General features: G+C 37.4%; 1 protein-coding gene across 2 annotated transcripts in view; it reads right to left on the reverse strand.

Annotated features, from left to right (window-relative positions):
• NUBPL (nucleotide binding protein like) overlaps positions 1–27,560 on the reverse strand; it is an 84,734-nt gene that overhangs the window by 21,539 nt on the left and 35,635 nt on the right. For both annotated transcript variants that reach the window (XM_017820478.1, XM_017820476.1), the window contains exon 5: positions 12,142–12,235. In XM_017820478.1, coding sequence (XP_017675967.1) covers positions 12,142–12,235 — 94 coding nt within the window. The remainder of the gene's footprint in view (positions 1–12,141; positions 12,236–27,560) is intronic.

The following is a 27,560-nucleotide window of genomic DNA, read 5'->3' on the forward strand; positions in this document are numbered from 1 at the left end:
ATATTATTTCCTCAAAACCATTCATGCTCATCCCTATGTTAGAAAAATGCAATGTGCCAGAGGACATTACTGGTCAATTGATTAGCTTTGGTTTCACTGTGATCATCTAGTGTCAAAAGTACCTGTTACAGAAAAATGTCGAGTGACATTAAGCCAACCATGCACAGGAAATTTATGTCAAAGTTCACACTAACAGCCACTACAACAGACAATTTCAGATGCTTGAGAGAGACTTTACCACTGGGCCTGCAGCTTCCAATCCTTGGTGTACACAGCAAAGAAAGAGGTGGGTAGATATCCAGAGGCATACAACCTTGGCATCACTGGCCAGAGCACCAGAAGCTTTGGCATTCTGAGAGCACTCCTGGCTCTGGCAGCACTGGGACAGGGAGCCCTGCCCCTCATGCCATCCACCTCCTGCTGGGTGGCACCTTGCCTGCCTGACAGCCAGCCGTTTCCAAACACCGCCTGACAGTGCATTTCAGTGTTTTCAACCAGCGCTCTTAACCTCTAATTTGTGAAAGAAAAATACTATCTGGCACCTCACTCCTGAAAAGCTGCCAATCTCTGCCTTACATAGTATTATAAACAAGTCCAAAAACTGAATGGCATATGTAATGTACCAAAGAAATGCAATTTCCCTATTGTTCGCTAAAACTCTGGCATTCCAATAATTTGCTGGTTTTGCCAAGACAACCTCTTTCCAACAGCATCACAAAGAATAACGTGGAAGCCACCTTAGCTCCTCATTTCACTAAACACAGGGTTACACTTTTCAGCCAACACTGAAATGTAGGGTTAATTTCACAAAATGAATATACCTTTCCCTAAAAGCACAGGCCACAGCTAAATAATTTAGACTCCTTGAGTTTTCTGTATATTTGTAGAACAAGGATCTTTCAATACTTGGACGAAAAGCTTATAAATGCTTTTTTTCCAACAAAATTGGAAATTTGTGCCTTATGTGTATACACTCACATTAGTTGCTTCACACCTTTATTCACACTCTTCTTTCAAGATGCTGGCTCAGCATCCCCTGGATCTTTGTGTAGAAGCTTACGTGCAGTCTGGTTCATTAGTAATTTTTTTTTTAAGAATCTAATAATTGGCATGGCATGAAGCATGGAGACTATGAACAAAAAAACACCCACTAGAACCACAGGCAGCTTAACTGAGAGTTATTTTTGACTAACAAATTCTCATCCAAAGGGAAAAAGCAAAAATGCCAAAAAGACTCAATGGCACATTGCAGAGTTTCGGCTGCCACAAATACCAACTCTGTACAAAAACCCTCTGGTTTCTGAAATATATGAGTTAAAATTATGCTCATGGACAATTTGCATGGCTTATTCCACAGATGAAAGCCAGCATGCTCAAGAAGCTGCTGTTGAGGGTGTAATAGACGTTTCTCTCCTATTTTCCTTTTCACTCTGAGCTGGATTACAGACAAAATTTATTCACAGCCAGCTTGTACTGACTTATACCAATGGCCTATAAAGTAAGTATTTTTCTCTTTCTATGGTACAACTGCTAGTCCAGTAAACCGAACCTGAAGTTCAAGAATTCAAATTATTTGCAGCATTATTTCCTTTACTAGCAACTGAATATGGCAAATGAGACTTCTCATGGTGCTCCCCTCCCTGAATAAGTTTGCATACGTTTAATTCAGAAAGTGATTAAAATCATAAGCAAGAAAGAACACAGCCCACACTTTCCTTGCTATCTTGACTCTACAAGGTTAAGAGGACTATCAAACAGTAAAGTTATTTTAATCAATATGGGAATGAAATATGACTGCATTTGTGCACACAGTGTCTCAAAGCAGTACGTGCAACGTTTACAGAAGTCTCTGTCTGAATGAGACAAACTAAGGCTGACAAATTGAACACAGAAACTGCAGAAACTATAATGCTATCACATTGTACATTAAAACATACTACAAATTCTGCGTTTGCAGTTGTGTGCAGAAGAATAATTTCTGTGCCTTGAGCATACTAAGGACATCTAAGTAGAGCACACTTATATTTAACTGACTCATCTACTTATTCAAGCATTCCATTTATTTTTGTAATTTCACTCTATGTCAATTGACAAAAAGCTGATGCATGTTCACCGAATCACACGGAAGCTGTGGATGGGTAGGGCTGGAAAGGACCACTGGAGGTCATCTAGTCCAACCTCCCTGCTTAAGCAGAGTCCCTTAGAGCATGTTACTAAGGATTCTGTCCAGATACCTTTTGAGTATCTCCGGCAAGGGAGACTCTACAACCTCTCTGGGCAGCCTGTTCCAGTGCTCAGTCAACCACACAGTAAAGAAGTTCCTCCTCATGTTCAGATGGAACTTTCCGTACATCAATTCCTGCCCATTACCTCTCTTCCTATTGCTCAGCACCACCAAGAGGAGCCTGGCTCCTCCCTCTTGACACCCTCACTTCAGCTGTCTATATACATTGATAAGATTCCCCTCTTAGTCTTCTCTCCAGTTTAAACAGGCCCAGCTCCCTCATAAACCTTTCCTCATAAGTGACATGCTCCAGTACCCTAATCTTCTTCATAGCCTTTTGCTGGTCTAGCTCCAGGAGCTACATGGCTCTTTTGTACTGAGGAGTCTAGAACTGGACACAGCAGTCAAGGTGAGACTGCATTAGCAAAAACTATGTTAACTGTCCTTAGGACACACGATATATAGAGACAGAACTAACAGTACCCTATAATAACATTGATGTTTCCCTTTCTTTTTCAACCCCAGGTCCTCAGTCCTCACAAAAAGAAAGGTGTGCCAACACAGCACATTGGTACTCATCCTTGGGTGGACTGGTGCTCAGGAAATTACAAGCACTTAAACACCCTATTCCTGTGTGTAGAAAATACCACCTATATTCAATGTACCACTGAAGTTTGCATTAGATACTCTGAATTACAAAGCATAAAGTGAAATCTCACCAATCCCTAGCTGTTGTAAATTTGTACCCAAGCAAAAAACAGGGAGGTCTAAAAACCAGCTGATAAACAGCAATGTAGAAGGTCTACCTTAGGACGAAAAGGATCCCTATAATATATTCTTTCTTCCCTGTAGTGTCTTCACAGACAGACTTCAGAACCAGGCTAGGTGCCTCTCATCCAAACAGATGACTAAGGATCCCTCCACACACAAGTATCAGACTGTGTCTTATGTCACCCTCTTAGCAAACAATGCCACCTCAAAAGCTGGGAAGTCTAAGTGACCAGGAAGACCGATACACAGAATTCTGGAGGATAAAGACACAGAATAATGAGATCTGCTGACTGACAGGCACTGAATGCTCTTGGCAAGAAACCACATGCAGGCCTCAATGCAGCTGTAGATGGTCTGATCTGAACTCACCATTCACGCACTTTTTGTAGCTTTTGCTACCTTTTCCAATGCATTAATTTCAAACTTCTAGGTGAGACTTTTCAGTTATAAATAGCCTGGTTAACCTGAATCTTCTCTACGGTGGATCTCTTCAGAGTCCCTCTGACCTTCTATTATATCTCTTTTTACTTCATAGGTAAAATGTGCCTGCAAATACAGATACACTTTGCACTTGAAGATGCAGAAAAAGGTCTTGCAAGAACAAATGATAACAGATAATGATAACAGATAAACTAACGTTAGAAGACTGTTCATCTCCTTGGATAAACCTTGTAAAGAAGTTCCTTTAGCTTTTGTGTGTGACATCGCATCACAACTAGCAACTTAAAAGAACCATTGGTGTGGTTTTCCATTACAGGGTCCTCACTTCAAACTCATAATATAGTTCAAAACTGTCCCAAGGGCTGGATCCTCCAGCTTGCTGTGTCACACCTCCAGCATACTCACTGCTTTCTTCTTGGAGGAGTCACTGAACACCTGTTCAGACAGTGTATGTTTCCAACACATCCTCTCCTGTCCAAGGACTAGCAAGTAATTGTACATAAGGACACTACTACTGACTTGCCCACAAAAAGAGAACAGAAATCTTAGAGCAAGATTCTTCCTCCTGCTAAGTCAAACTGTCAGTGAAACCAATGAGCAGACGAATATCACAAGCTGGATAAAGCTGTCACCCTAAAGCTAAACTGCCCTCATCTAAACTTACTGCTAAGTATTATAACATCCATTTCACACTAGACCACATGGAAAAAGATGTGGAAAGACAACTTTCACTGTGTTAAAACGTTTTGTTTTGGTCATGGCAAACTGAATACATATGTCATACTAATGCAATTTACAATGAAATATTTATTTAGAGAAGTGAAAACACCGAAAACATTTATAATAACATCTGTGAACAAACACTATCTGCAAAGTACAGACATAAAATAAAAAGCTACTCCCTCACAGACACTGCCACTTTACACTTTTCCTTAGGCATCGGAATGAGCATTTTCTGCTCTACTCCCTTCCACCTCCTGCTTTCAAGGGCATCTACCAATCATGTCCAAATTATTATGAGGATTGTACTAGGCAAGAGCAAAGTCCAAACAGTCTCTCTGACAAATATGATTTTTTTAAAAAATGAGAGGTCCTAATCCAAAGAGGAGAACTGTGTAAAAGAGTAATTCTACTGCAGAAAAATGACAATAGTGAGACTACTTCAATCAGCTCCCCAAACCATTCTGTTCTTTACCTTTTTCCCCTTGAGGTGGGGATGGTAAGGAGCAGATTTGAATATTTATTTTTTTAGAAGAAATAGCTAGAGGAGAGAACACAGTAGCATTATTCATATAAATTTCTCTCAGCTTTAGGAATTGTCAGCTGAACACTAGGTTCGTTTGTTCTTTTTGTTCAGAATGATTCGTCTAAAAAATGAGGCAATGGTAGCTAATCTAGTACTTAACATACACTTAGCCACTGTTGCCAGACCTCAGAGAGCCCCAGTTTTGAAAGCTGTACTTCACAGCTTTTTTCCTCAATATCTGGAAACTATTTTTCAGGAATGATAAAATTTAAAGAACTTGCACTGAATACACTATCCTTTCATCTTCCGCAGGCAATGTGTGTTACATCAATTCTATGAGCCAGGAGTTAAATTTATACTGAAAGAGTATGAGGTATTAATGTGTAAACTGATACTGTATTTTGGTCTCTAAATTAAGTTTACAGAGTCTACTGAGTCTGGCAGTTCATAATGAAGTATATCAAGAGTGTCCAAAGCTAAGATACCCCTGACGACAATTTGCATTTGTCAACTACATTTATTATGCCAACAGAAGCAAACTATTTCAGCATGCAAATTATTTTGGGATGAATATAAAGAATCGTTTTAAAATCCCCACTGGTGTGACTAAGGTTTTCTTTGCTTTTCAATGTATCCTAAACCTACACGCCTTTCCTTTCCTGCAGCTATTTAAAATATCAAAATACAGAACAAAACAAAGAGTAAATCTACATCAAAATCTGGTATTAAAAGTATTTGCCATTCAAAAGTAGATCAAGTAAAATTTACTATTACCCAAATGGCTCCCATAAAATAGCTTCAAAAATTTACTGCAGAAACTAATTATGTACCTTCACTACAGAAGAAGAAAGCAAGCTCAGAAATGGAGAAAAACATTGTATATTACTGTTAAACTAAAAGGAAAGAAGATCAGATGTGCTGCCACTGTGGTTTGCATCAAAGGACGAGATACACCACAAGGGGCAAACAAACACTTACACAAAGAGCAATGACAGAATACCGATACACCTCTAATCTTGTACTGCAGCACTGGGCTTTTTTTGATCATTTCTCTTTGGAAAGGCAAGAGAACAGCATCATACCTACTCAGCTTGCAATTTCAGGTAATTTAAAAAGACACCTTTATTCAAATCACAATTCTTTCTCATGCTAAATCACACTTAGTTTAAGAAAACATCAACAATTTTTTTTTAAAAGCTGATTTCAAATTCTCATTTCACAGTTTTTAATGTTCATTTTTGAAGAAACCATCTAATCATGACCTGAACTCCTTGTTCTTGTACATTATTATATGTTGAGGAAGAATCTGGTTCTCCTGAGTGCACACACACTGCTATAAAATAGCTGTGCAAAGGCTACACCCTGCTCTGTGTGACACTGACATAAATATGCCTAAATAGTTTGGTTCACCAGTTTGGTGTATCACATTACATTAAGAATTTAAAAATGCCAAATGTCTTCAAATTGGTGGCATCCCTCTGTTCTTTCCTGTTCAATGTACATACTTGAATAGAAATAAGACTTCTAATGTTTAATCAGTAAAGATAAAAATTATACTTTTTGGTTTTATTTAAAATTATCTATCAAACCATTGCCATCAAAAGAAATCCTATTAATTACAATTCTTTGAAAATTCATATTTGAAGTAACAAAAACTCCTTTAATAAATATTTCAGACTTATCTGAAAAGGGCATTCAGAAAGACTGCACCATTTATAGCATAAGGCAATAAAAAGATGGTACAAACTCTGAATGTTGATTTAAAATCGGAAAGGTAATGAAAATAATCCCCTATATGACTAGCAATGGCAATGCTTCTGCTTTTAGAACTTGACAGAAACATCAAATAGCATTCACTTTGCTTTCATTTTGCTTATCTTGACTAATTGTCTTTTTTACTCTTATTAACAACCTTTTTAGAATTTATTATTGTAAGATTATAATAATATATGTTTTGTATGGAAAATATAAAGTTAATTCCAAAGGGTGGGAAAATTAAGAGCATTGAAATAAAACCTGAAGCCTTTTACCTTTAGGTCTCCTCTACAAACACAGTCCAGTTCAACGCTCATTACTGTAATTATTAAAAGATTGCTCAGTAAGTTGTGAAATTATTTGGTTGTCTCAGTCAGCTTCCACCGGACAGGTGGGAAGGTGTATACTTCTAATGGTTTTCAATGCCATGGCACCTCAATATCCAAAGAAAAGAGTGATATGACAAACTTTAGCAAATGAAAGAATTCCAGTATTAACCTGGAATTGATTCTGTCAGTTGCAACAAAGTCTCTAGAGCTGTCAAGCTGTCACACTTCACCAACACAGACCCCATTTTAACATTTATAATGAAAGGGCAGTAGACACCCTAACTGATCTAACAGTCAGCCCCCACAATGCAGCTTCTCCTGCGGAAACACTTGTGAAGGGCTGAGACTGCCTCCTGAACAGAGTCGCCCTTGCTGCTCCTCACACAGTCCTTGTACTCTGAAGGGAGAGAATGATAAACTTCCCTCCAGTCTTTAGGGAGGCTAATCCTCCATTTCCAGTACTATTTATTAATTTTATTTGTGGCTCCTTTATCTAAATAACCAAACAAATACACACACTTAGATGTCTCAATTTAACAAGCCTTATTCTTCATAATTAGTTCACACTATATCTTGATATCAAACACCATAATGTCATCTGAAACCCTCTGTTTGTAAAACGTTTTAAAAGCTGGAAAACGTGTAAGGATGTTTCTAACTTTTTCAGGCATGCGTGTTCCATACATGATGAAGAAGCCGTTTCTGGGAGTTTTGTTCATGCAAACGATGAAACAGAATAAGAAAGCAATACTAAATGCAAATTAAGTAACAATGGACATAAACAAAGCCTTTTTCTCCATAATGACCCTGGATTTCTATTTGGAAAGCAAACTTGCACCTGAGGAAAGCAGTGGTGGTTGCGCAGAAGTATGTATCCCATTTTCAAGTTATCATATCATTTTGTATCTACTAGTTTGTTGAAGAACAAGTGCAACGTGAGCAAAGTTACAGACAATTAAAGAATAATATGCTAAGTAAGATATTCTCTTTAATGACAACTGGAATTATAAGGCATATCTTGTTGTGTTGCTTTTACCAGTTAGGTATTGCTCTAGTCTCTTTTTGAGTCTCTCTTATTGTCAGACGTTACGATGCTACAGTTTTTGATGTCCCAAATGGGCAAACCCAGTTTGCCCAAACCCCAACAAAACATCTTTACCAGTACTCTTTCTCATATTCATACTCATTATGCACAGAAAAATCTGTAAGTGGCTAGCAAAAATATGTGTGCAGGTTTTGTAAATTTATTTAGAGGCAAAATAAAAATATTCTACACTGCCTATCCCTAGGAAGCACAGATTAATAATGAAGAAACCATAATGCAAATACTGTATCTCACATATGCATGCATGCAAATCAAAGAACAACTTTCATGCAAATTAGATAATGCCCTTCTAAATTTACTTAACTAAGATATATATGTTGCCTCTGAGGAAAAACAGAGAAATTATTCCACTAATATCATGACTGTCCAAGGCATCTTCAAAGGAGAAAGAAAGAAAGAACAAGAAAACTGGAGAGGGAACAGAATGGCACATCATCAAATATTTTCCACAACAAAGTAAAAGACAACATAGGGCTTAGAAAATATGAATTGCAAATGGTGTCCTCAAGCCAGACGAATTCTGTGGACTGCTCCAAAGATATGATCATCAGGATGTGTAACACCATCTTCAACATCTTTGAAAGGAACAAAGTTGAAGAAAATAAAAGCATGCTAAACAATGCTAGGGACTGTCAAAGAGACAGAAACCAAGTAACAAGAGCAAAAGAAGAAAGCACAGTTCAAGCTGTACAAAAAGAAGCCCTTGCAATGAGGGTGAAAAATAGCCATAATAAACAACAGAGAAAATTCTTCATAAATCACAAATTCACTGAACCAGTAAGAACACAGGGAATTAAAAATCCTATCACTCCTTGTCTGCTCTATTTGTCTTCATCAAAAGCAGAATACCTTTATTTTTTTTAAACTGCAGAAGACTTCAGCAGGCTCAACAAAACAAACTAATGGGAAAGACAAACGTAAAGTGATACTATCACTCCTAATTTTATGAAGTTAGGATTGACAAAGTAATAAACTGAACTGAACAACTTCAAGAACAATGTGAAGACATTTCAGAATTCAAATCAAAATGCTGTCTTCAGTTAGGAAGTTTTAAAAGCCCATACTTGTCCAAATAAATAAAAAAAAAAGCTAAAAACTATGCCAGGAAGCTATAGTGAAGAGTTTAAAGAGAGACATGGGCAAGAATATATCCCCTTTTATGGCATATCAAGAAAATCTGCACTGCTTGTTGTTGCTTTAAACCTGTTTTCCCTTTTTAAAATCAACATCTTGTCTACTTTGACTTGCCTCAAAACCTGATTTAACAGGTATGAATACCACAGGTTTCTGAAATCACATGGATAACTAATGAAAATACAGCATAAAAATTATTTACTCTTAATTCTTCACTTTGTTACATCTACACAAGAATGTGGACATTACTACACTTAGCAAGAAAATTCAACTTTTTAAAAATTGTTTTGCTTGAAGATGTAAGTATTATGAGAAAAAAAATTAAAGTTTCCATTTACTGATATAGTGTATCAGTCAGAAAGATTTTATGACCTTCCAAAAGCAGACATCAGCAAAATTCAGAAGAAATACATGATTAAAGCAATTTCCATCACCTCTTTGTCCCAGAGGACCCAGTGTACCACCACAACCACTTACACTCCTGAAGGCACTGTAGAGTTCTGTGCAGAAAGGGCACAACAATCCCTTGAAGATCCATAGTCTAATGACCTTTTCTATGTTAAATCAGGACATTTAAGTGCACTGTAGTAAACAGATATTATCAATATCTACTGTACTTTAAAAAAAACAAACAACATAATTCCCAAAGATAAATACACAACTCTTCAATTTCATAATTTTACATGATTTGATGAAATTCTACTTCACCAAAAACTTCTGTACCACTGTCATGTTTCATCTCATTGCTTAAAATACCAGGAGTAAAAGGCCCTCCTGCTTTCTACTCACACATGCAACCTACTAAGCACTGTATTTAAGAAAATGGGTATGAATCAGCTTGCTTTTTATCATATGCTCCAAGTCACAGATAAGCTGAGGCACTAGAAGCCTCCTCTTCTACTTCTTCTGGGAAAAATTAGTTACATTCTTCATCACAACTCTGTTGATATGCTCCCTTCCACCACTCAACACAATCACAGTCAGCAGAGAGAACCTCCCGTGATTATTAACCACTTTAGGGCAATTATGTTATGGCTGAGCTAGCATTTGTCTGAATATTTGAGTTTTATATGTCAAAAGATTTATATTTTCCTGAACTGGACACCATGGAAGATCATGAGATACCCACACAGCCTTGATGCTGAATTTAACTATTTGTCAAAAAATCTGTCTTCTAGGTATATGAGTAACTGTGGTTATCATGTTCGACTGACTGAAGCTGAGACATGCCTGTGTTAAGGAAAAAGCTACAAGGTACTGCCTGACTGATAAAAGACTCCTTTCAATTCTGCAGACGTCAATGTCCTGTTAATGGTTTTGCTGTGAAAGCTGGATGTGTGTCCCAAAACCATTAGCTCTAGTCCCCTTATAGATGGCCCTGTCTTTTACCTATAGCTCTAGCTAATTCTTTAATCCTATCCCATGAAGCTTTAGAGATATGCAATTCTTTATTAATTAAATTTATAGACATTCTGGTAAGAGTTCTACATGCAAGCGAAACATTTCTACATTTCTAATGTTTAGTGGTTTCACTTCAGTGTGTTACTGACACCACAGTGCAGAGATAAAGGAATGTTGGAGGGAAACAGGGGCTGTGCACAAGCCAGTCTGCACTCAGAAAAGAATGAGAGCAGCAAAAGATGCTTACGTTTTAGGTTTGTATTGACATACTTGTCTGATACCATTAAAACCAGAGCAAGTGGTCCTACTGATGCCTTTTTAACAGAGATTCACAGAATTTTTGGTTGGAAAAGGTCTCTGGAGGTCTTCTACTGGCAACACTAGATAGGGCCAGTTAGGGATTTGTCTAGTATGATCTGGACAACTGGCCAGAAAGGAGATCCCATGGACTCCCTTCCTGGTGAAGAGTCACAGCAATTATTAAGTTTTTCCTGAGACTGTTAAGGATTGCTTTCTCTTTTTTACCACTGAGTTCCTAAGACTGTTTATGTTTGCTATTGACAAATGCTTCTGTTGAAGTATGTCAGACAGGTAATAAACCATTACAGTCTATCAGACCTCGTGAGATGCTCAAGCATTCTTTCAGAAGCAGTATTTCTAAATCCTGCTGAAACCAATGAGATTAGAGGGCAGCCTACATATGGCAAGATTGATTTGTTGAAGTTTAAACCCCCTCCAAAAAGTCAAATTCATAACACAAGAGGAAAAAGAATGCATTAGTGTATTACAGTGCCGAACAGTTTATCTGAATAAATGTTGTGAATTAACAGCATTTACACCTTCTAACTAAAAAGCAATCATAAAGACAAACTATTTCACTGTATTAGCTTTACTATGTAGTAGGTACAGACAAAGAAAATTTTCTACTACAAAAATTACCAGTTTTTGGCATGACTGTTTTTCCTTCAAGAACTATACTTGACTTCTCAATCTTTTCAAAACTTAGCTTAAAAGAAAGTAATGCAACCATAATGCTAACATGTTAAAAATCACTGATAATGTTTTCATCATCACACAACTGACAAAACAATTTCTTAGCATGCTAGAAAGAAAATTAAAAAAATTTTTGACTGGCATTCTAAAATAAGATTTTTCAGAGCTTTTTGGATTTTTTTTAGCTTTTTGTAGATTTTAGAAGTAGTTCAGTAGTAAATGTAGATTTTCATGTACCTGTATAATATGCCACCCTTAGGTTACACATACTCAACCCTACTACCCCATTTCATATCAAACCCCTCTAAATTCCTTTAGCGTGTTTAGTCTTCCTTTCAAGGTAGAATTGTAGAAAAACACCTCTGTTCAAGAACATCACACCCTAGGCCTGAACAACAAGATACCAGAAAAGACAAAAGCAACCTTCAAGTCCAGAACTTTGGAGGAGCTCCAAGGATTATACATGCTGTGAAGAAGATGAAGATGAGGAAGAAGGGATCCCCAAGACCCCAGACCCAATTCCCGAAGGGGCATGTTGGGGGCAGAACTGGGCAGACCCAGGAGGCAGATAAATCTGGGATTGGATGGACCTTATTATAAAGTCATAGAACCACGATCTGCTCTTTTTATCTTATCTTATACACTAAATTGGCCCGGAGTTTTTTTCTCTGTGGTCTCTTTAGGTTATACTACCAAACTTAACTAACTTCAAATCTCAGAAACAGTCAAGCAGAACACATACCTGCAATTGGAATATTCTGTGATACTGAGAGCTGTACATCTCCAGTCCCAGGCGGCATGTCAATTACTAAATAGTCCAGTTGACCCCAGTCAACCTAGAAGACAACAATAAAAACGTATGTGAAGATTTAAGTGTTTTTATTTAAGGCACTTTGCGTTTTAGTGCAGTCTTTGTTTCCTCTGACGCACAAAAAGTGAACCCAGGACACCTCAAAAGACTAATACTCCAATGCCCTCTTAGTCACTCTTTCAGCACAGGATCAAACACTATTTTTCTAAGAGACATAATCTTTGCTGATCACTTAAAACTATGAGTTCAATTTTACTATAAACTTCATTGGCATATTATTTTTTAATTATTTTCCCGCAAAAAAGTAGAAATAACTTAAGACTCTTTACTTTGCAGCTGCAGTATCACAGGTTAGAAGCAAACGTTAGGTAAAATTCAGGCTAAAAATCAGGGGGTTGTGCAACAAATATGGTTTAGGAATTGTTTCCATTAATTTAAAACTACTTTTGCTTCCTTCTTGTTACTTGTTGAAATTACATATAAATATTTTTCAAATTTTTTCCATTTCGTTGTTAGAAACTTAGAGCCATCACTACCCATTTTTTTCCTAGGGAAAAAGAGGTGTTGGGAGAAAAAATAAAGAAACAAAACACCTCAGATTTGTTAAATTAAAATCATCAGGTATAATGATACAAACTTACAACACACATAAGACATCGCAAAATAAAAAAAAAGTTTGCTAGACATCAAATGAGAGCAACCATTAAAGATATCAGACTCCAGTATGAGAATGCTCTGATTAGTTATGTTTTTTACTAGGACAGGTTTCCAGGAGAGCTAAATAACTCTTTCTAGAGCATGGTGTACTGTGATAAATGTTCTTTCATAAGAACAGAAATGGTCCTAGGCCTACTCTATATAACGTAAAGTCTAGCTATACTTTGCCTAAACATTTCCCAACAGTCTAACTAAGCTTTGGGAGATCCTCAAATCAATTCTGACGTGGTGCAGGTTAATACCAGTACTATCTTACTAGCCAGCAGTAATGTATAAGGTCTTTCATCTCTGCATTACAGAAGCTTTAGAAATCAAAACCAGATTAAAAATAAAGACGCACAAACATCTCCCCCTCCTTTTCCCCTCTACACAGACATAATGCAATTATATGGTATGTTTCTGACTCAAACAACATATATAAGATACAACCGTACGAGCTGCTTTAATACAGGAATATGCCAAACTAGAGCACTGTATTTTACACGTTCCCTCAAGTGTCATTTTAACAGCAAAAAAACAATCAACATTTTGCCAGTGCCCTAGTTATTATCACGGTACCCTGTCAGGGCAACACATTCATTTTCATTCAGTTCTTGTATGGTTGATGATCTTCTAGGGAAGCACATGCGATGTGAAATCCAGATCACTAACGCAATGTGCACTCCAGTGAGAAATGCAGTTTTTCAAGGCAGACTGATGAAGATGGAAGATTTCAGAGCACTTATAAGAAAAGAGGGATGAGGAAGATTAGTTGCAAATTCGAACTTTAAATGTCTAAATTAGGGACTCTCAGGCACACCTCCTTTTCCTCATTTTCTATACAAAGGCTTCAGGAATACTAAATGGTGCCTAAGACAGTCACGCTAAACAGGAAATGCCATTTATGTCAAGCATGGCAAATACTGCACTTTACTTTTTCACATTTAATATTGATCTAGATCATCTATATGATCTATATTTTGTCAACAAAAATGACATATGCCTAACAGATTTCTAAAAGCAATTAGCATTCGTAATTATATATTAATAATTATTTTGAGACTAGATAACCCTAAAGAAAGATTACATATATGTGCAAAAATATACATACTGAAACAATCATGGGGTAGAGAAGCCAGTTCATCTAAATAAAAGTCTGTCTTTTATTTTGGTTTTCTTAACTAATCTTGCATGCTTATAATGCCAGATAAATGCCAGTATTTATGAATGCCTCCTTTTCCAGTAAAAATTACTTTGCTCACCTGAAGGCATGAACTTCAAATTTCTATGTTTCTTAATTAAAGATAAACCATTATAAAGGTGACAAATTGAAATTATATAGATGTTAAAAAGTAGTATTTACAACATGAGTAAATCCACGTTCCCTGAAGATTCACACTAAAAACATGTGAATGTTTTTATCTTCTTTTATACTTATCTTCTATAAGTAAACTTTATAAATCTCAATATGCAAACCCAGATCTTTTGTAATAATCACAACCATTTCGAAACACTAGGTAGTTACAGACAGTTTTAGCTTTTAAAAAGGATTAATTCAGAATACCTTCCTCCCCCATGTCCTCATGAAGGCTGGTCCTGGCACCTTTTGTTAAGTCCAAATTTACAAGTCCAGTAATCATATACTCCTTCCTTAAATGCTTCTATAGAATACAGTGAACAAACTGGATTTTTGCTTTCTGCCTTGCAGCAAGATGCAATCTGGAAACACAACTACGAGCAGCAGAGCACTGCTATTATTCTGACAGTTTCTAATAACTTTGTATGCCAAAAACACTTGCTTCTCAGATATATTCTCAGAAAAAAACCTTGGATGTTGAGTATTTTTAAGCCCTTTTCTCCATGAGCTCAAATTCAAGTCCTTTTAAGTACAGCACTGCCTCATGGAGTAGTAAAGACAATCCAAACCCCATCCTTTATCAAAGGTAACTGGAACAAAAAATAAATACACTGGGTTTTTCCCCCAAGTTAAAAGCTGTCTGGTTTTGCATACACTTGCTGGCCCTAACTTTAAGCTAGCTCCTCTTGTAAACAAAGTAACTTTCTGGGCTTGGCCTACAGCTTTTCTTTTCACTCTTACCAGAGGTTTTGCTCCTCCAATCTCTTCAAGCATTAGTCTTCTCATCAGGTTCCGTGTGATCCTCCAACATACCAAGCACTACGGTTCCCCAAAGAAAATATCTAGACCTACTCCATTACTTTGTGCAACGTTAATGCAGATGACCTCAAACACCAGCGCTCAAAACCTTTCCTAGGCCTTCTGTTTCGTGGGGAAACACAAATTGCTGCTCAAAAAGTGACTTCCAGAGTTTACCACATACAGTAAAATGGGAGAAAGGGTAAAGAAATAAGAGGGCCCCAGAGCTTCCTGCCTCAAGCTTCCTTAATAAGTGACCCCATAACATCCAACATGCACTTTCTGGATTGTCCTATGAGTAATGATTTTTAATAAAGTTACAACCTTTGGAAACAGATGTTAGTAATGGAATCTTAAGCACATGGTGAATCTCATGGCAAATCTCATTGCTAGGCAACAGGAAAAATACTCTGCTAACACATAGTGCAATTAAATTATAATGCTTTATTTAATTTATGGCACTGGAAACATCTTAATTCACATATTTTCTTTAAATTCATGGATTGAAAAAAAAGAAATGAGCTATCAAATGACAGACATTGTAATACTTATAAATTTGAACACAGAAAAATGGAGAAGCTACACCACCATCCCAGCAGCAGTGGAGAGGATGTCTTGCCACTGTGCAGAGTAAGAAGACTACAGGCTTTCATCATACAAGTTCAGAAAAGGCCCCAGTAAAGACGACAAGGTGCGCAAGTATTGAGCACATGAGAGAACTACCCTCTACAAATCTCTCTGAGTCATGCCACTGCTGTGGAGCTGAACTGGTCAAAGTCAGATAGCACACTAGATTGGAAAACCACTCCTCATTAAAACTAATGTTGCTTTTTATTTTGGATGTAGTTAATTCGCAATTTCATTTTCTTCTTTTTCATTTGTAATTCAGGGCAAGAAGGGAGAGCTGCACCACAACAATATAGCCATAATTTCTGGAAAAAACTGAGCTAGTGTTTTTGCCCACTACTGAGTGGTATCCTCTGGACATATGGATTTGCTCAGACTTAGGTTGGGAACTCTGCACATCACCCCGTTTCTCTCTGTGGATTTTCTCTTCATTTGCTTTTATTCTGCAAGGAGTAGATGATGAACACTGTGGAGTTCAGTTGCTTCTCCGTTACCCTCCCATAGAAGTACAGCAGTATGAAAATCTTCTATTAAACAAATTATTTAACGTAATTTGGATAATTTGTTATAGAAGTGTACATTTCATTTCATGGCTGGGCTTCGCAAACGAAGATTTGGGAAAGGCTCTACCCACGCTTGTTGCAAGCGCGTTGGTGGCTAAATAGGCCAATACGAGACAGGCATGTCCGGTTGCAGAAGGCACAGCAGAAAGACTCCTTAGGTGGTATATTCTGTAGGACACGATTCTTTCTGCATTGTCTTTTCTCCTCAAGAGTGATCCTGCGTGCTTTCTCAAAAGCATCAGCAGCGTTATAGATGGTGTGTCTCCAGGCCTCCCGACTGGAGGCCAGAGTAGACCAGTTATGTTGATCAATATGGCCAAGGCTGAGATGTTGTTTCAGGGAGTCCTTGTATCTCCTCTTCGGGGCTCCTCTCATGCGGCAGCCAGCGGCAAGTTCACCATAGAGCAAGATCTTAGGGAGGTGGTGGTCCTTCATCCTTGAGACGTGCCCTGCCCATCACAGCTGCATTCTTAGTAACATGGCCCCAATACTTGTGACTGCTGCTTGCTCTAGAACAGATGGATTGGTCACAAAATCTGACCAGCGGATGTTTAGGATTGTATGGAGACAGCGTTGATGGAAACAGTCTAGGAGACGCAGGTGGTGGCAGTAGATGACCCATGATTCAGATCCGTATAAAAGAGTAGACAACACAATGGCTCTGTAAACACTGATCTTGGTACTTTTCTTCAGGTGTTTATTTCGCCAAACTCTTTTATGGAGTTTTACAAAAGCACTATATGCCTTTGCCAACCTGTTGTCTATCTCCCCGTCAATCTTACCATCCAAGAAGATGAGACTACCTAGGTAATTAAACTGCTGGACTGATTTGAACTCTGATTGGCCAATGGTGATATGGGGATGATGGAAGACTTCCTGAGGTGCAGGTTGATAGAGAACTTCTGTCTTCTTTAAGCTGACTTCCAGCCCAAAAAGCTCAGCAGCCTCAGCAAAGCATTTCATTTAATAATAGGAGAAGAAATTCCAGGTCTGTTACTAAATTTCAGCATAGGAGAAAAAAACAGGGGAAAGACATTTTTAATTAAATTTACAATTGGAACATAAAACCAGAGGAGTGGCTTTTTGAAATCTACTATAGCCATTTATTCAACATCATTAAAATGGAAAGTATAATCAGGCTGTGATATAAAACATTAATTTGAATGCAAATCCTGTTTATATACAACAAATTTACTAAATCAGAACCACTAGTCCTCATGTTCTCAATCAGTTCCAAGAAGTGTGTCTGTATGCAAATGTGGTAAATGAGCTCAGACTAACAGCATATTACAGTAAACGAGTTCCCTTTGCAAGAAATAGGTGGACAGCAGCTACAAAACCCTGCCTTGTAGCATCTGAAATCTGTCAGCACCTTTGTATGTACCGAACTGTTAATATCGTTGTCCCTCTAATGTATACAGTATGTAAAACATTTCAACCCATAGAAATGAAATTGTGTTTTCCTTAAGTATAGCATTCATCTTTTTTAAAAAAGGTTTAACTTGACATTTATTGTTAAGCAATGTAATTAAGTGCCATGTGCTTCTGTGTATTTTCCCTTGCTCAGAAACACCACGAATTCTTCTATGTAAATTACTTTAATCAATCATTCTGTTTATGTGACAATCCATAATCAAAACACCAGATATGTATTTAAACCCAAGGTAAAGCATAGAGATATAGATGATATTTCTACTGAGAAATGAAGCCTGAGTATCCTCTGTGCATGAGGCAGAAATGATAGAATACTAGCAAAGAAGATGAATTGCTACTTGTGACTTTGAAATAATACTGTTGTTTTGTTGTTTGGTAAATAACAGAAAACATTATTTACTTGTTCTTATTAAGAGGAATACATGCAGAGTTTCAATTAAGCATTATGCAGGTGGCAAACTTGGCAGCAGCCAGCCAAACTCTGAACATGGGTATCAGAAAAGCATCAAAAGCTACACTGCAGGCAGCTTAAGGTCTATTCCTGCCAGATCTGTCCTCCTAACTGCTTCATGTGCATATAAATGATTTAATAGTGCCAAACAGCTGAACGAATTAAAGAAATTACACTCTTAAATGAAGATTTATATAACTGTTCACATGTATTTCTGTGTTAAGATAAAGCATTTCTTTAAAATAAAAAGCACATATTTTAAAAAAAAACCCCAAACGTGTATTTGAAAATATTTCCTTGAAAAATTACTAAAAGATTCTGCTTAAACATACATGGACATTGGGAACAATTAACTAGCTTCACAAGGTAAGAAAACAGATAATTTAGGAATAGTATAATGACATAATAATAATAATAATAATGACGGGGGCCCCTGGTGGTCTAGTGGTTAGGGTGCTGCACTCTCACTGCTGCGACCCGGGTTCGATTCCCAGCCCCCCGGGCAGATGGAGCTCGTTAGCCTTGTAAGGCAATCCATCTAAGAGAAGGTCACTCTAAACAAACCTACGTCCTGAGACCCTCACTGCCACTGTCCAAGCTTGCTCGGCCCCGGTAGATGAACCTCAGGATTAAAGGGTGGGCTCAGTTCAGCGCACACTGGGTCTCACCTAAAAAATCCACTGCGCAGGCTCGAAGGGTTAATGACCTTTCCCAAATCTTCGCTCGCGAAGACTGGCCATATTAATAATGACACATGGCATTTTAATCACACTTTTTTAATTTATTTTCAAAAGTATTTGACAAAGAAAGAAGACATTCCCCAGACACAAACCAGAAGATTTTTAGCCCCTGTGGAAACTTTCTCTCTGGCAGTATCATAACAGGATATGCTACAGTGCTTAACACAACTCGACACTTTCTGAACAAAGACAACTGCGCCTTTGACTTGTCCTCTGGTGCTTAACTGATCTCAAAGCCTTGCAATCTAACACCATGAAAAACAGATGCACTGCAACAGTTCAAATTCCCTCTAAGGTATTTCTGAGCAGTCTGTTCTGCCAAGTTCAGAGAGAAATTGAGGTGAAATATAAGAACAGTTTGCTACAAAGATCTCCATAATGAGAAGGAAATTCTCCTATTCATTCTCAATATAGACTAAGAGTAACTTTTAGAAATAAGCACCTCGGAAGAACACCAAGGTTCTGTTTAATTCAACAACTAAAACAGAAACTGGCCTTCTCCTCTTCCTCCCTGATGGTTTTTAATAATGTTAAGAACTGAAGGGAAATGCAGTAACCTGAAGTTTCTGTCACCTCCATTTGTATAACCTACGAAACTAAAAAACTGCCAGAAGGCCACAACAAAGACGACCACAATAAGAGATTATTCTCTGCACGGTGTTCCAGGAGATGGAGAGAAGGCACTCAACACCAAGCTTCTTCAGAAAGCCCAGTCAACATCGTGTCAACGGTTCAAGTCGTAACTACAAAGAGTTTTCATGAGATGTGACTCATTTCCCAGGGTTTATTCCCTAAAAGATGACAGTTTGAGAGACAAACTTCTATTATGCATTCAGTCTTGAGACTGATCATTGGTCCACTGTTCTCTCCACCCTTGACCCACAGTTTGCACTACGTAATTTGCAGAAACTTTTCTTCAGAAATACACCTTTCTCTTTTTTTTCAGGTTCTACAACACAGAACTGTCTGTAGTTCAGCTACTCTCATATGACATTGGGAAAATAAATATGGAATGAGGTAAGTGTCTATTCCTACATCTTCTTGCAATAAAATTAAGTACAAAAGTAATATAACAGTAACCAAATCAGAAGTGGGCTAGCATCCCATCATCTAATTAAACCAGTCACCAGGTAGATACAGCGATGTTACACGTCAACTAAATTACAAATTCTCTTTGAGTTCTCCTTACTAATACCCAAAGGCAAAATCATTGTTTAGCTATCAAACCCCAAGCCAACAACACATTTTTCAGGCAGTATTATCAGGACTCAATTTAAGCTTATAAAATTTATATAAGCTGTCTGATTCAGATTTTCCCTACAACAACAACAGAAGGAAATATTACAAGTGTTGGCAACAAATACCAAAAGGGAGAAGCTTATTAAGTCCACTCCCTCTATGTATTTCAGCCTATGTTTCTATAATGATGTCAAAAGCTGATATATAATTTAAGACTGAATGCTTAAGTTATGCAATGGAAAGCAATGTTCCTAAATTTCTTCACAAGTTATTTAACTTCCTTAAGCTTTAGTTCATATTCTGGTACAATTAAAAGAAATTATCAATTCCTTATTGGGGTACCAACAGGCTATTATGGGTACCATTTCATGCCCACCATTGAGACACTGACTTTACATCAGAGCTTAAACTAAAAATCATTAGATTAAAAGTTCAGAAAACTCTTGTTTCTCAAACACAATGTGTAACACCTTTTTGTACAGAAAACAGACCTTCCACAGAGGCCAGTCCAAGGCCTTCTGAAAAAGGACTACCCAAGAAAATAACATGATAGATGTTATTCAAGTCACTTAAAATGCTGCTGAAGGAAACCCTCCAATATTACCATAAATAGTGCAAGAAAAACTGAAATAGAATCAATTAGATGTAGACGACTGAACTGATATATAGGAGACTGGTCTTCTGCCTGGTAAGATCTTATCAGATCTCAAAATAAGTAGTAGCCTTACGGGGAAACATTAATTTTCAATAATAAAATGTTGGTTTTCCTTTTTTTAAATAACTTGTTTTTCACAAATATGGATAAGGATTCATCCTCCAAAATTTCTGTACTTAAATTCACAAGCATATCCTCCTCAGTCATGGCATTCAAAACAGTCTCTCCCCTGAAAATGAAACCAGCATTGGAGAGCATGTTTGAATTATCTCAGAGCACAACAATCAATTATTTCAACAAGGACTAACAATAATACTGCACAAAATATAGAACCTTTTATCTACACAGGAAGATTCGAGAGGATGACAGTGTGAAAAAAGAATGTAAACAGGAACATGTGTGAGAGCCAGTAGAGCAGACTCATGACCATGGAACTCTGATTGTGAAGTTGGTATATGTTATCTTTTAAAAAAATTGACTTTAGGTCAGAAAGGAGCAAGAAAAATTGCATATACATTGTCCTTACAAAGAGTGGAACACAATGTGCATTAAAGACACCGATGTCAAAATGAAAATAAATACATTTTAAAATTGTACACGTTTTGCAGTCACACACATAACAGCCACAATTTAAAGATGTACTGAATGTCTTATTCCTAGAGTATTAACAGCACTTACTACAAATTAGACAACAGATAATCTGTGAAAGCATCACATATAGATTGCCAAAATACTGGCTGTGCCTACAGAATCATGCTTTTGCATTCACCAGTGTCCTCAGTTACAAATCTGCAACAATGAAGTGTTACTTGTATTCTAAACCCAATTAAAATAATTTGCTGAATGTGCTGATACCATGAGTTTCAGGGACATACAGTGATTACTACCAAGCAAGGGACAGTCTTCATAATTTCATTCACTTCCTAGGGTTTTTATTTACCTCCAGTTCTTATTTAATTTCTACAGAATAAGCTGTTTACATCTAGCAGAAAAGTACTTTAAATGGGTATCCACTTTAGCTGCATAGTAAGAACTGTATTCCAACAACAGCATTCTGCTAGAACATAATCCTTCTTTTAAAAGATACTACTGATGGAGCAAAACACACTAAGAGAGAAACATCTTCTGCAGCTTCATAAGTAGTACAAAAAAGGAAGGTTTTTCCTTTGTTAGAGAGGGGGAGGGGGGGTAAAAACCCACGACACCAATCTCTGGTACCTTAAGCACAATTACTTTACATTTGTGTCAATCACTTGGGATGTGAGAAATAATCACTTTCTACAAAGAATACTGGTACAAACCCTGCTGCTATTCTTGGATATCTGCAGTTATTTTCTAGGAGCCAAAGAGACATGGGAGGATAGTTTCAGTGAAGGATCAATCTGTCAGCTTCCAGCAGTCAGAATGCAAGCTGGATTATTAAAAAGAAAAAAAAACAACTCTGTGCAATCAGTTTTATATATAAATTCAATATTAACTTTAAAAGCTGTTTATAGAATTATATTGATTGTTATACACTATGCAAAATTAGTGTGCAATGGTAAACAATATATCAATGTTCAATCAATGTTCAGGGATGGAGAGGTTCCACTTTTGTTTTGATCAAAAAGATGAAAAAGAAAGGCTGAAAAATGGGAAAAAAAACATGCCCAAAAAGCAGCTTTGGTGAGCTCCATCTGCACACTCAGAAGCAATCCTTTCTGCTCAATCTCCATTGAGCAGAAAATTTCAACCCATTTGGGATCCACACACATTTCCAAGAAAAGAGCAAGTCGTATAAGCCCAATTTAGCAGGCATGCTCTAAATGCACCTGCCACTGGTAACACTAAATTCAGCACAAAGGTTAGCACTTGTGGCCATCAAAAAACCAAAAGACTTAAACCAAAAACAAAATCACAAAGCCTGTGGTTCTGTTGTTATAATTGCTGCTATTTAATATCATAATTAGACATACGAGAGAACCTATCTATGAATAGCAAGATGTGAGTTTTAATTTCCCAAGCAAGTGGCAACCACGTAAGCAAGAATGCAAAAGGCACAGAAGCAATCATGACCCTACATAAGGCCTGTAGGTCAGGTGATCACCTGGAAAGCTAAAACTTCAGATTAACTGAATTTCCTCACAGATCTGATCAAGTCCCCCCTTCACGTGTCTAGTTCTGGCCCCAAGAATCTTGTATCACCAGCTGTAGTTCTGGTTCAGGTTCTGACTGCTGGATGTGATTTCAGGGCACTCTCCTGGGCAGCAGGTAATACAGCCTTAAATGCCAAACTGAGAAAGTACCGAACTTTCACCCCCCATGTCCAGGCTTCCAAGACTGCTACTGTGAACAGAGAAAAAGCCTGTGAAGTTCAACTGAAAGAAAGAAACTAACGGAAGATGCTCAATTTCAGCTTTAATCTCCACTCCACACAGCTGTCCAATGTCACATTTAGGTGCTGAGATTCAGGACAGAGAAAAAGTGAGACACAGCCCATAGGATTTTCCTAATAGCTCTCCTACATCTTCAGTACTGTTTACTTCTAGTTAGTGAACCACCACTGACTTACACCACTAATATCCACTTATTCCACCTCAAGCTCTAAACTTTAGCATTCCAAGATACAGCACCTATCCGCTAAGGCACTGCCAAAGAGCCTGAAGGTACCTCCAGGAGAGCAAAGTAACCCCCCAGTACCACTGGGAATGATAAATGATGTATTCTTACCACACAAGGTATGTAGTGGCTCCAGGCTAGGCTTTGGTTCAACTTTTCATTCCTGCAGGCAGGGCACCTACCTCTTAGGCACAGCAGAGCAATGCTCACATCCCTTTTTGCATCTAACCTACAACACCCTTATTATTGGAGAAGAACAGAGAAAGTAAGAGTGGCATTAGGTGTCTTCTATTTTTTGAAAAAGTTCACGTAAATAATGGAAGTTTCATTTAGAAAAGAAAACAAGCAGTGCCTGCTCTTTTCCTAGTTCCTCTACCACCAGTATTCCTGTTTAGTAAACACTTCAGATCATGCTTAAACCACTACCTCTTTCTAAGAATGAAGCTGGATGCCATTTAGGCACAAAATTCAAGTCTTTGTTGCAAAAAATTCTTAAACCTCAAAACTGTTTCCTTTAAAACCTCAAGGGGAAAAAAGAAAAGAAACAAGAGAAAAGAATAAAAAGAAAAAAAAATCTAGCCTGAGTACATTTTGAGACACCACGAGCTCTCTGCCATTTCTTCCTGTCTAGTCAATGAACCCAGCAAAACAGCTGCATGTTTTGTATTTTTCTTTTATGCAAAGGAGGGCATACACATGCATACCTGTGTAATCTGTTTGAGAGATGAGACAGGAAGCAGAGTAAAGAAAACACTCTCGCAGCCTGTTCCCACAGCAGCAGTAACTGCACAGTCATAGTCATGACAGCTGAGGAACCAGTCCAAGAAATGTTTGCTGTAAATACATTCTCACTATGTTCTTAGGCTTTTTTTTTTTTTTGCCTTTTTTTTAATCCTCAAAGACAGTTAAAATACATTTACTGCAAACGCTTCCAGTACAGCAGTAACATGTTGGGTAATGGGTTTGTATTTTTCTGGTTTTCCTAACACTTCTTTCTATGATTGTCAATTCCTTTCAGAGACTATAATCCCTTTTCGTAGCAGCTGCTAACGCAAGCCAGTAAAGCAACAGGGATCTGTACAGATCCTGCTTCATTAAGGGAAGAAAGACAAGAGAACAGGTTCTGTAGCTTCAGCTGGAAACAAAAAGAATCAGGCCCATATCGGTTCAGTCACAGCCACCTCAAAACATACAGGAACACTCAAGCCAAAGGGTGACAATAGGAGTACTCTAACTGGAGGGCAGAGGGATGGAAAGAAGGAGCTTCCTATCATCTCCCACATCTGGCTGCAGTACATCTCTGCATCAATGTTTAGTTTCTTATCTCCAGAAAGTACAATCATATCCTTTAAACACGTACATAGTGATTGTGACTGGTTAAGGCAGCTCTCTCTGGACAGACAGGACCTTTCCAGGTGATTATTAGCATTTGAGCAAATTAGTGATGATTATACAAATTCCTGTAACAGGCTTTTCTAAACACCAACATCGCAGTTGAAGCATGGTGTAGAAATTAGTGTCAAGATTTCCATTGATTTCAGCGAGTTCTGAAGGAGAAGAAACTAATTATTTGTCCTTCAGTCTTAGCAAAATAAATATAACAAAAAACGAGTATAAGAATTTTTAAAACATTCTTTTATAAGGTATGAGTAGGTCCTCTGCTTATCTTGCTCTTGAAACAGTTTCCTTAATTTCACCAATAAAACAAGGGATGAAAACTGACCTTCCTTGTTTTAAATGAAAGCTTATTAAAAACCTCAGAAAAAAAAATCTCACAAGTATTCAGAGTTATTGTTTACCCTCTGCCAGCAGTAGATGCAATCTTAGTGACATATTAAAGTGCAATTTTAGCATTGAAAGTTCAGTGTTTTTCCTCTTTTCAAAATATCTCCGATAGCACATCTTGATCTTTCTAAACAGAACAAATACTTAATACTTAGGTGTAGGGATGAAACGTCTGATCTTTTCATTCTTGTACTTTGGATCACAAAAATAAAAATGGAAAAGCATTCCAACTCCCTAAGATGCAACTGCTCTTACTGTTCTGAAGAACAGCGATGTCTCAGCTTTTTCTTTTTTTTTTCCCCTAACTGTAAGGTGGCAGACTTTAGCCTGAACTAACAAGCTCTATGTCCCTCTCAGGCTAAGGCAACTCATAACAGATGAAATAAACAGAAGAAATATTTCTGTAATTGCTGAAACGCTGGCAAATTTTTCACTGTGTGACACCTGGTGAGATTACTGTATTTCAGAATTATGCACTGCAAATATAAACACAGTTTTGTAGTTTATAATATAAGCACAGCTTTGTTTAGCTCAATGAAATGCAAACTGTAAATAACCTGCTACTGACTATCTGCCTCAATTACTTGCAGATTGGGTAAATACATGAATATTGTGAAACACATGTCAATTTTGAAATTAGTAAATATCCTAAGATGGAACATGTTGCCAAAACACAAAATATAGAAAAAGGAGAACAATATTAATCTGCATTAAGTATATACGCTTGTGGTACATATACTCTGTGGATACACAAATGGAGTGTCCACAGACTTTTAAATGTGCACTAAAAGATTAAAAGATTACAAAAGTTTGAAAAGCAAATACTAAGAGTTATTCATGTTTCTGATCTCCTTTGCTACAATTTCCCACTGCAGCATCTCACTACTTTCCTGTCTTGAGAATTTAGTACCATAATTAATTTGGCAAGTTAAATGCCTTCAATGTTAATGTCTTGATAGAGCACCCTTCCTAAACCAAAAAGTGCTAAAATCCATACTAAAAAAAAAATAATCATCTGGCTTCACTGTGGTGTGCTTTCTTCCCTTGCTCTTTACATTTACAATAAGAATAATTTGCAGCATTGATTCACTATTACTATTCTGGGCATCCTTTCAATTCATTTAAAATATAGGTACAAAAAATCAGAGCCATCAACTTGTTACTGTTGTCTTCCTCCTGACTCAATACGTGCCATTCTCAGCTAAATCCCATTTTGCTACTCCCTCTCATCCACTAATACAGTCTCACTCATTTTATACTACTGAGACACAGGTTTTTGCCCACACTTATAATGCTTTCATCTTTGGCATTTACCATGTAAGTGACAAAACACAGTACAATTGGAACTTTCTGCCAATTAGCTCAAGAATGGATCTGAAGGATAAAAAGTTTTTGCTATCCTTAAAATCCAAGGCTTGCACCTATTATTTTAAGACACTGTCAAAGAGTATGAAGGTCAATCCAGGAGAGAAAAATAATCCCTCAGATAGTACCACTGGAAATGACAAGTGATGTATTCCCAGCACTCCAGGTATGTAGTAGCTCCAGCCTAGGCTTTGGTTTAACTTTCCATTCCTGCAAGGCAGGGCACCTGCCTCTTAGGCACTGCAATATTCAGTGCAGCAATACCGATGTCCCCTTCTGCATCTAATCTACCGCAGCTAGAAAGAATAAACAGACTCCTTTATTAGTGGAAAAGAATAAAAGAATGGCATTAGGTCTCTCCTGTAGTCCATATTTTGAAATTTTCCACATAAGTAAATACCACCAGTACTCCTGTTTAGCAAACACTTAAAAACATGCTAGCTTTCAAATTCATGTCTCCGGAGTCCGCTCCTGAAATCATTCCTGCTTGCCTTTCTTCTTAAAAATTGGTTATCAAAATTATTCTACACATGTAGCTTGTTACTTTAAGGTGCTTTTTTCTGTTATCTTCGAATTTTTCTTAGTCCAGTTCAGACTGTAAATTATGCAGGGCTGACACTGATAGCAAGATTTAAAAAAAAAAAGAAATTAAAAAAAATCAACGTATCATTCTCCATGCACTACAGAGGACAGACAGATGTCTTAAAACTGAGTTTCACAACGGTCTGTATCCTAGGCAGTAAAGTACTAAAGCCAATGCAAAAAAAATTGCCAGAAGGCTCCAGCAAAACCTTCTTTATGGTATCACTACTCAATTCTAAGATGCCTGAGAGCACATCACTGCATGCTTTAAACTTCTCCTAGATCAAGGTACATCCATAAAAACAAGAGGTATGATAGGAAAACAAAAAATTATTTATTTTTTTCATAGTTCATACTAAGGATGCTTATTCAAGAGATAAGGCTTATTTGACTTTTCTGTCTCTGCCTACAGAGATCTGATCAGCACTTCTACAGTCTAAAGAGACCAGAAATGCTACTG

This window comes from Lepidothrix coronata, unplaced genomic scaffold (assembly GCF_001604755.1).
Source record: "Lepidothrix coronata isolate B3197 unplaced genomic scaffold, Lepidothrix_coronata-1.0 Scaffold83, whole genome shotgun sequence".
Classification (NCBI taxonomy): Eukaryota; Metazoa; Chordata; class Aves; order Passeriformes; family Pipridae; genus Lepidothrix; species Lepidothrix coronata.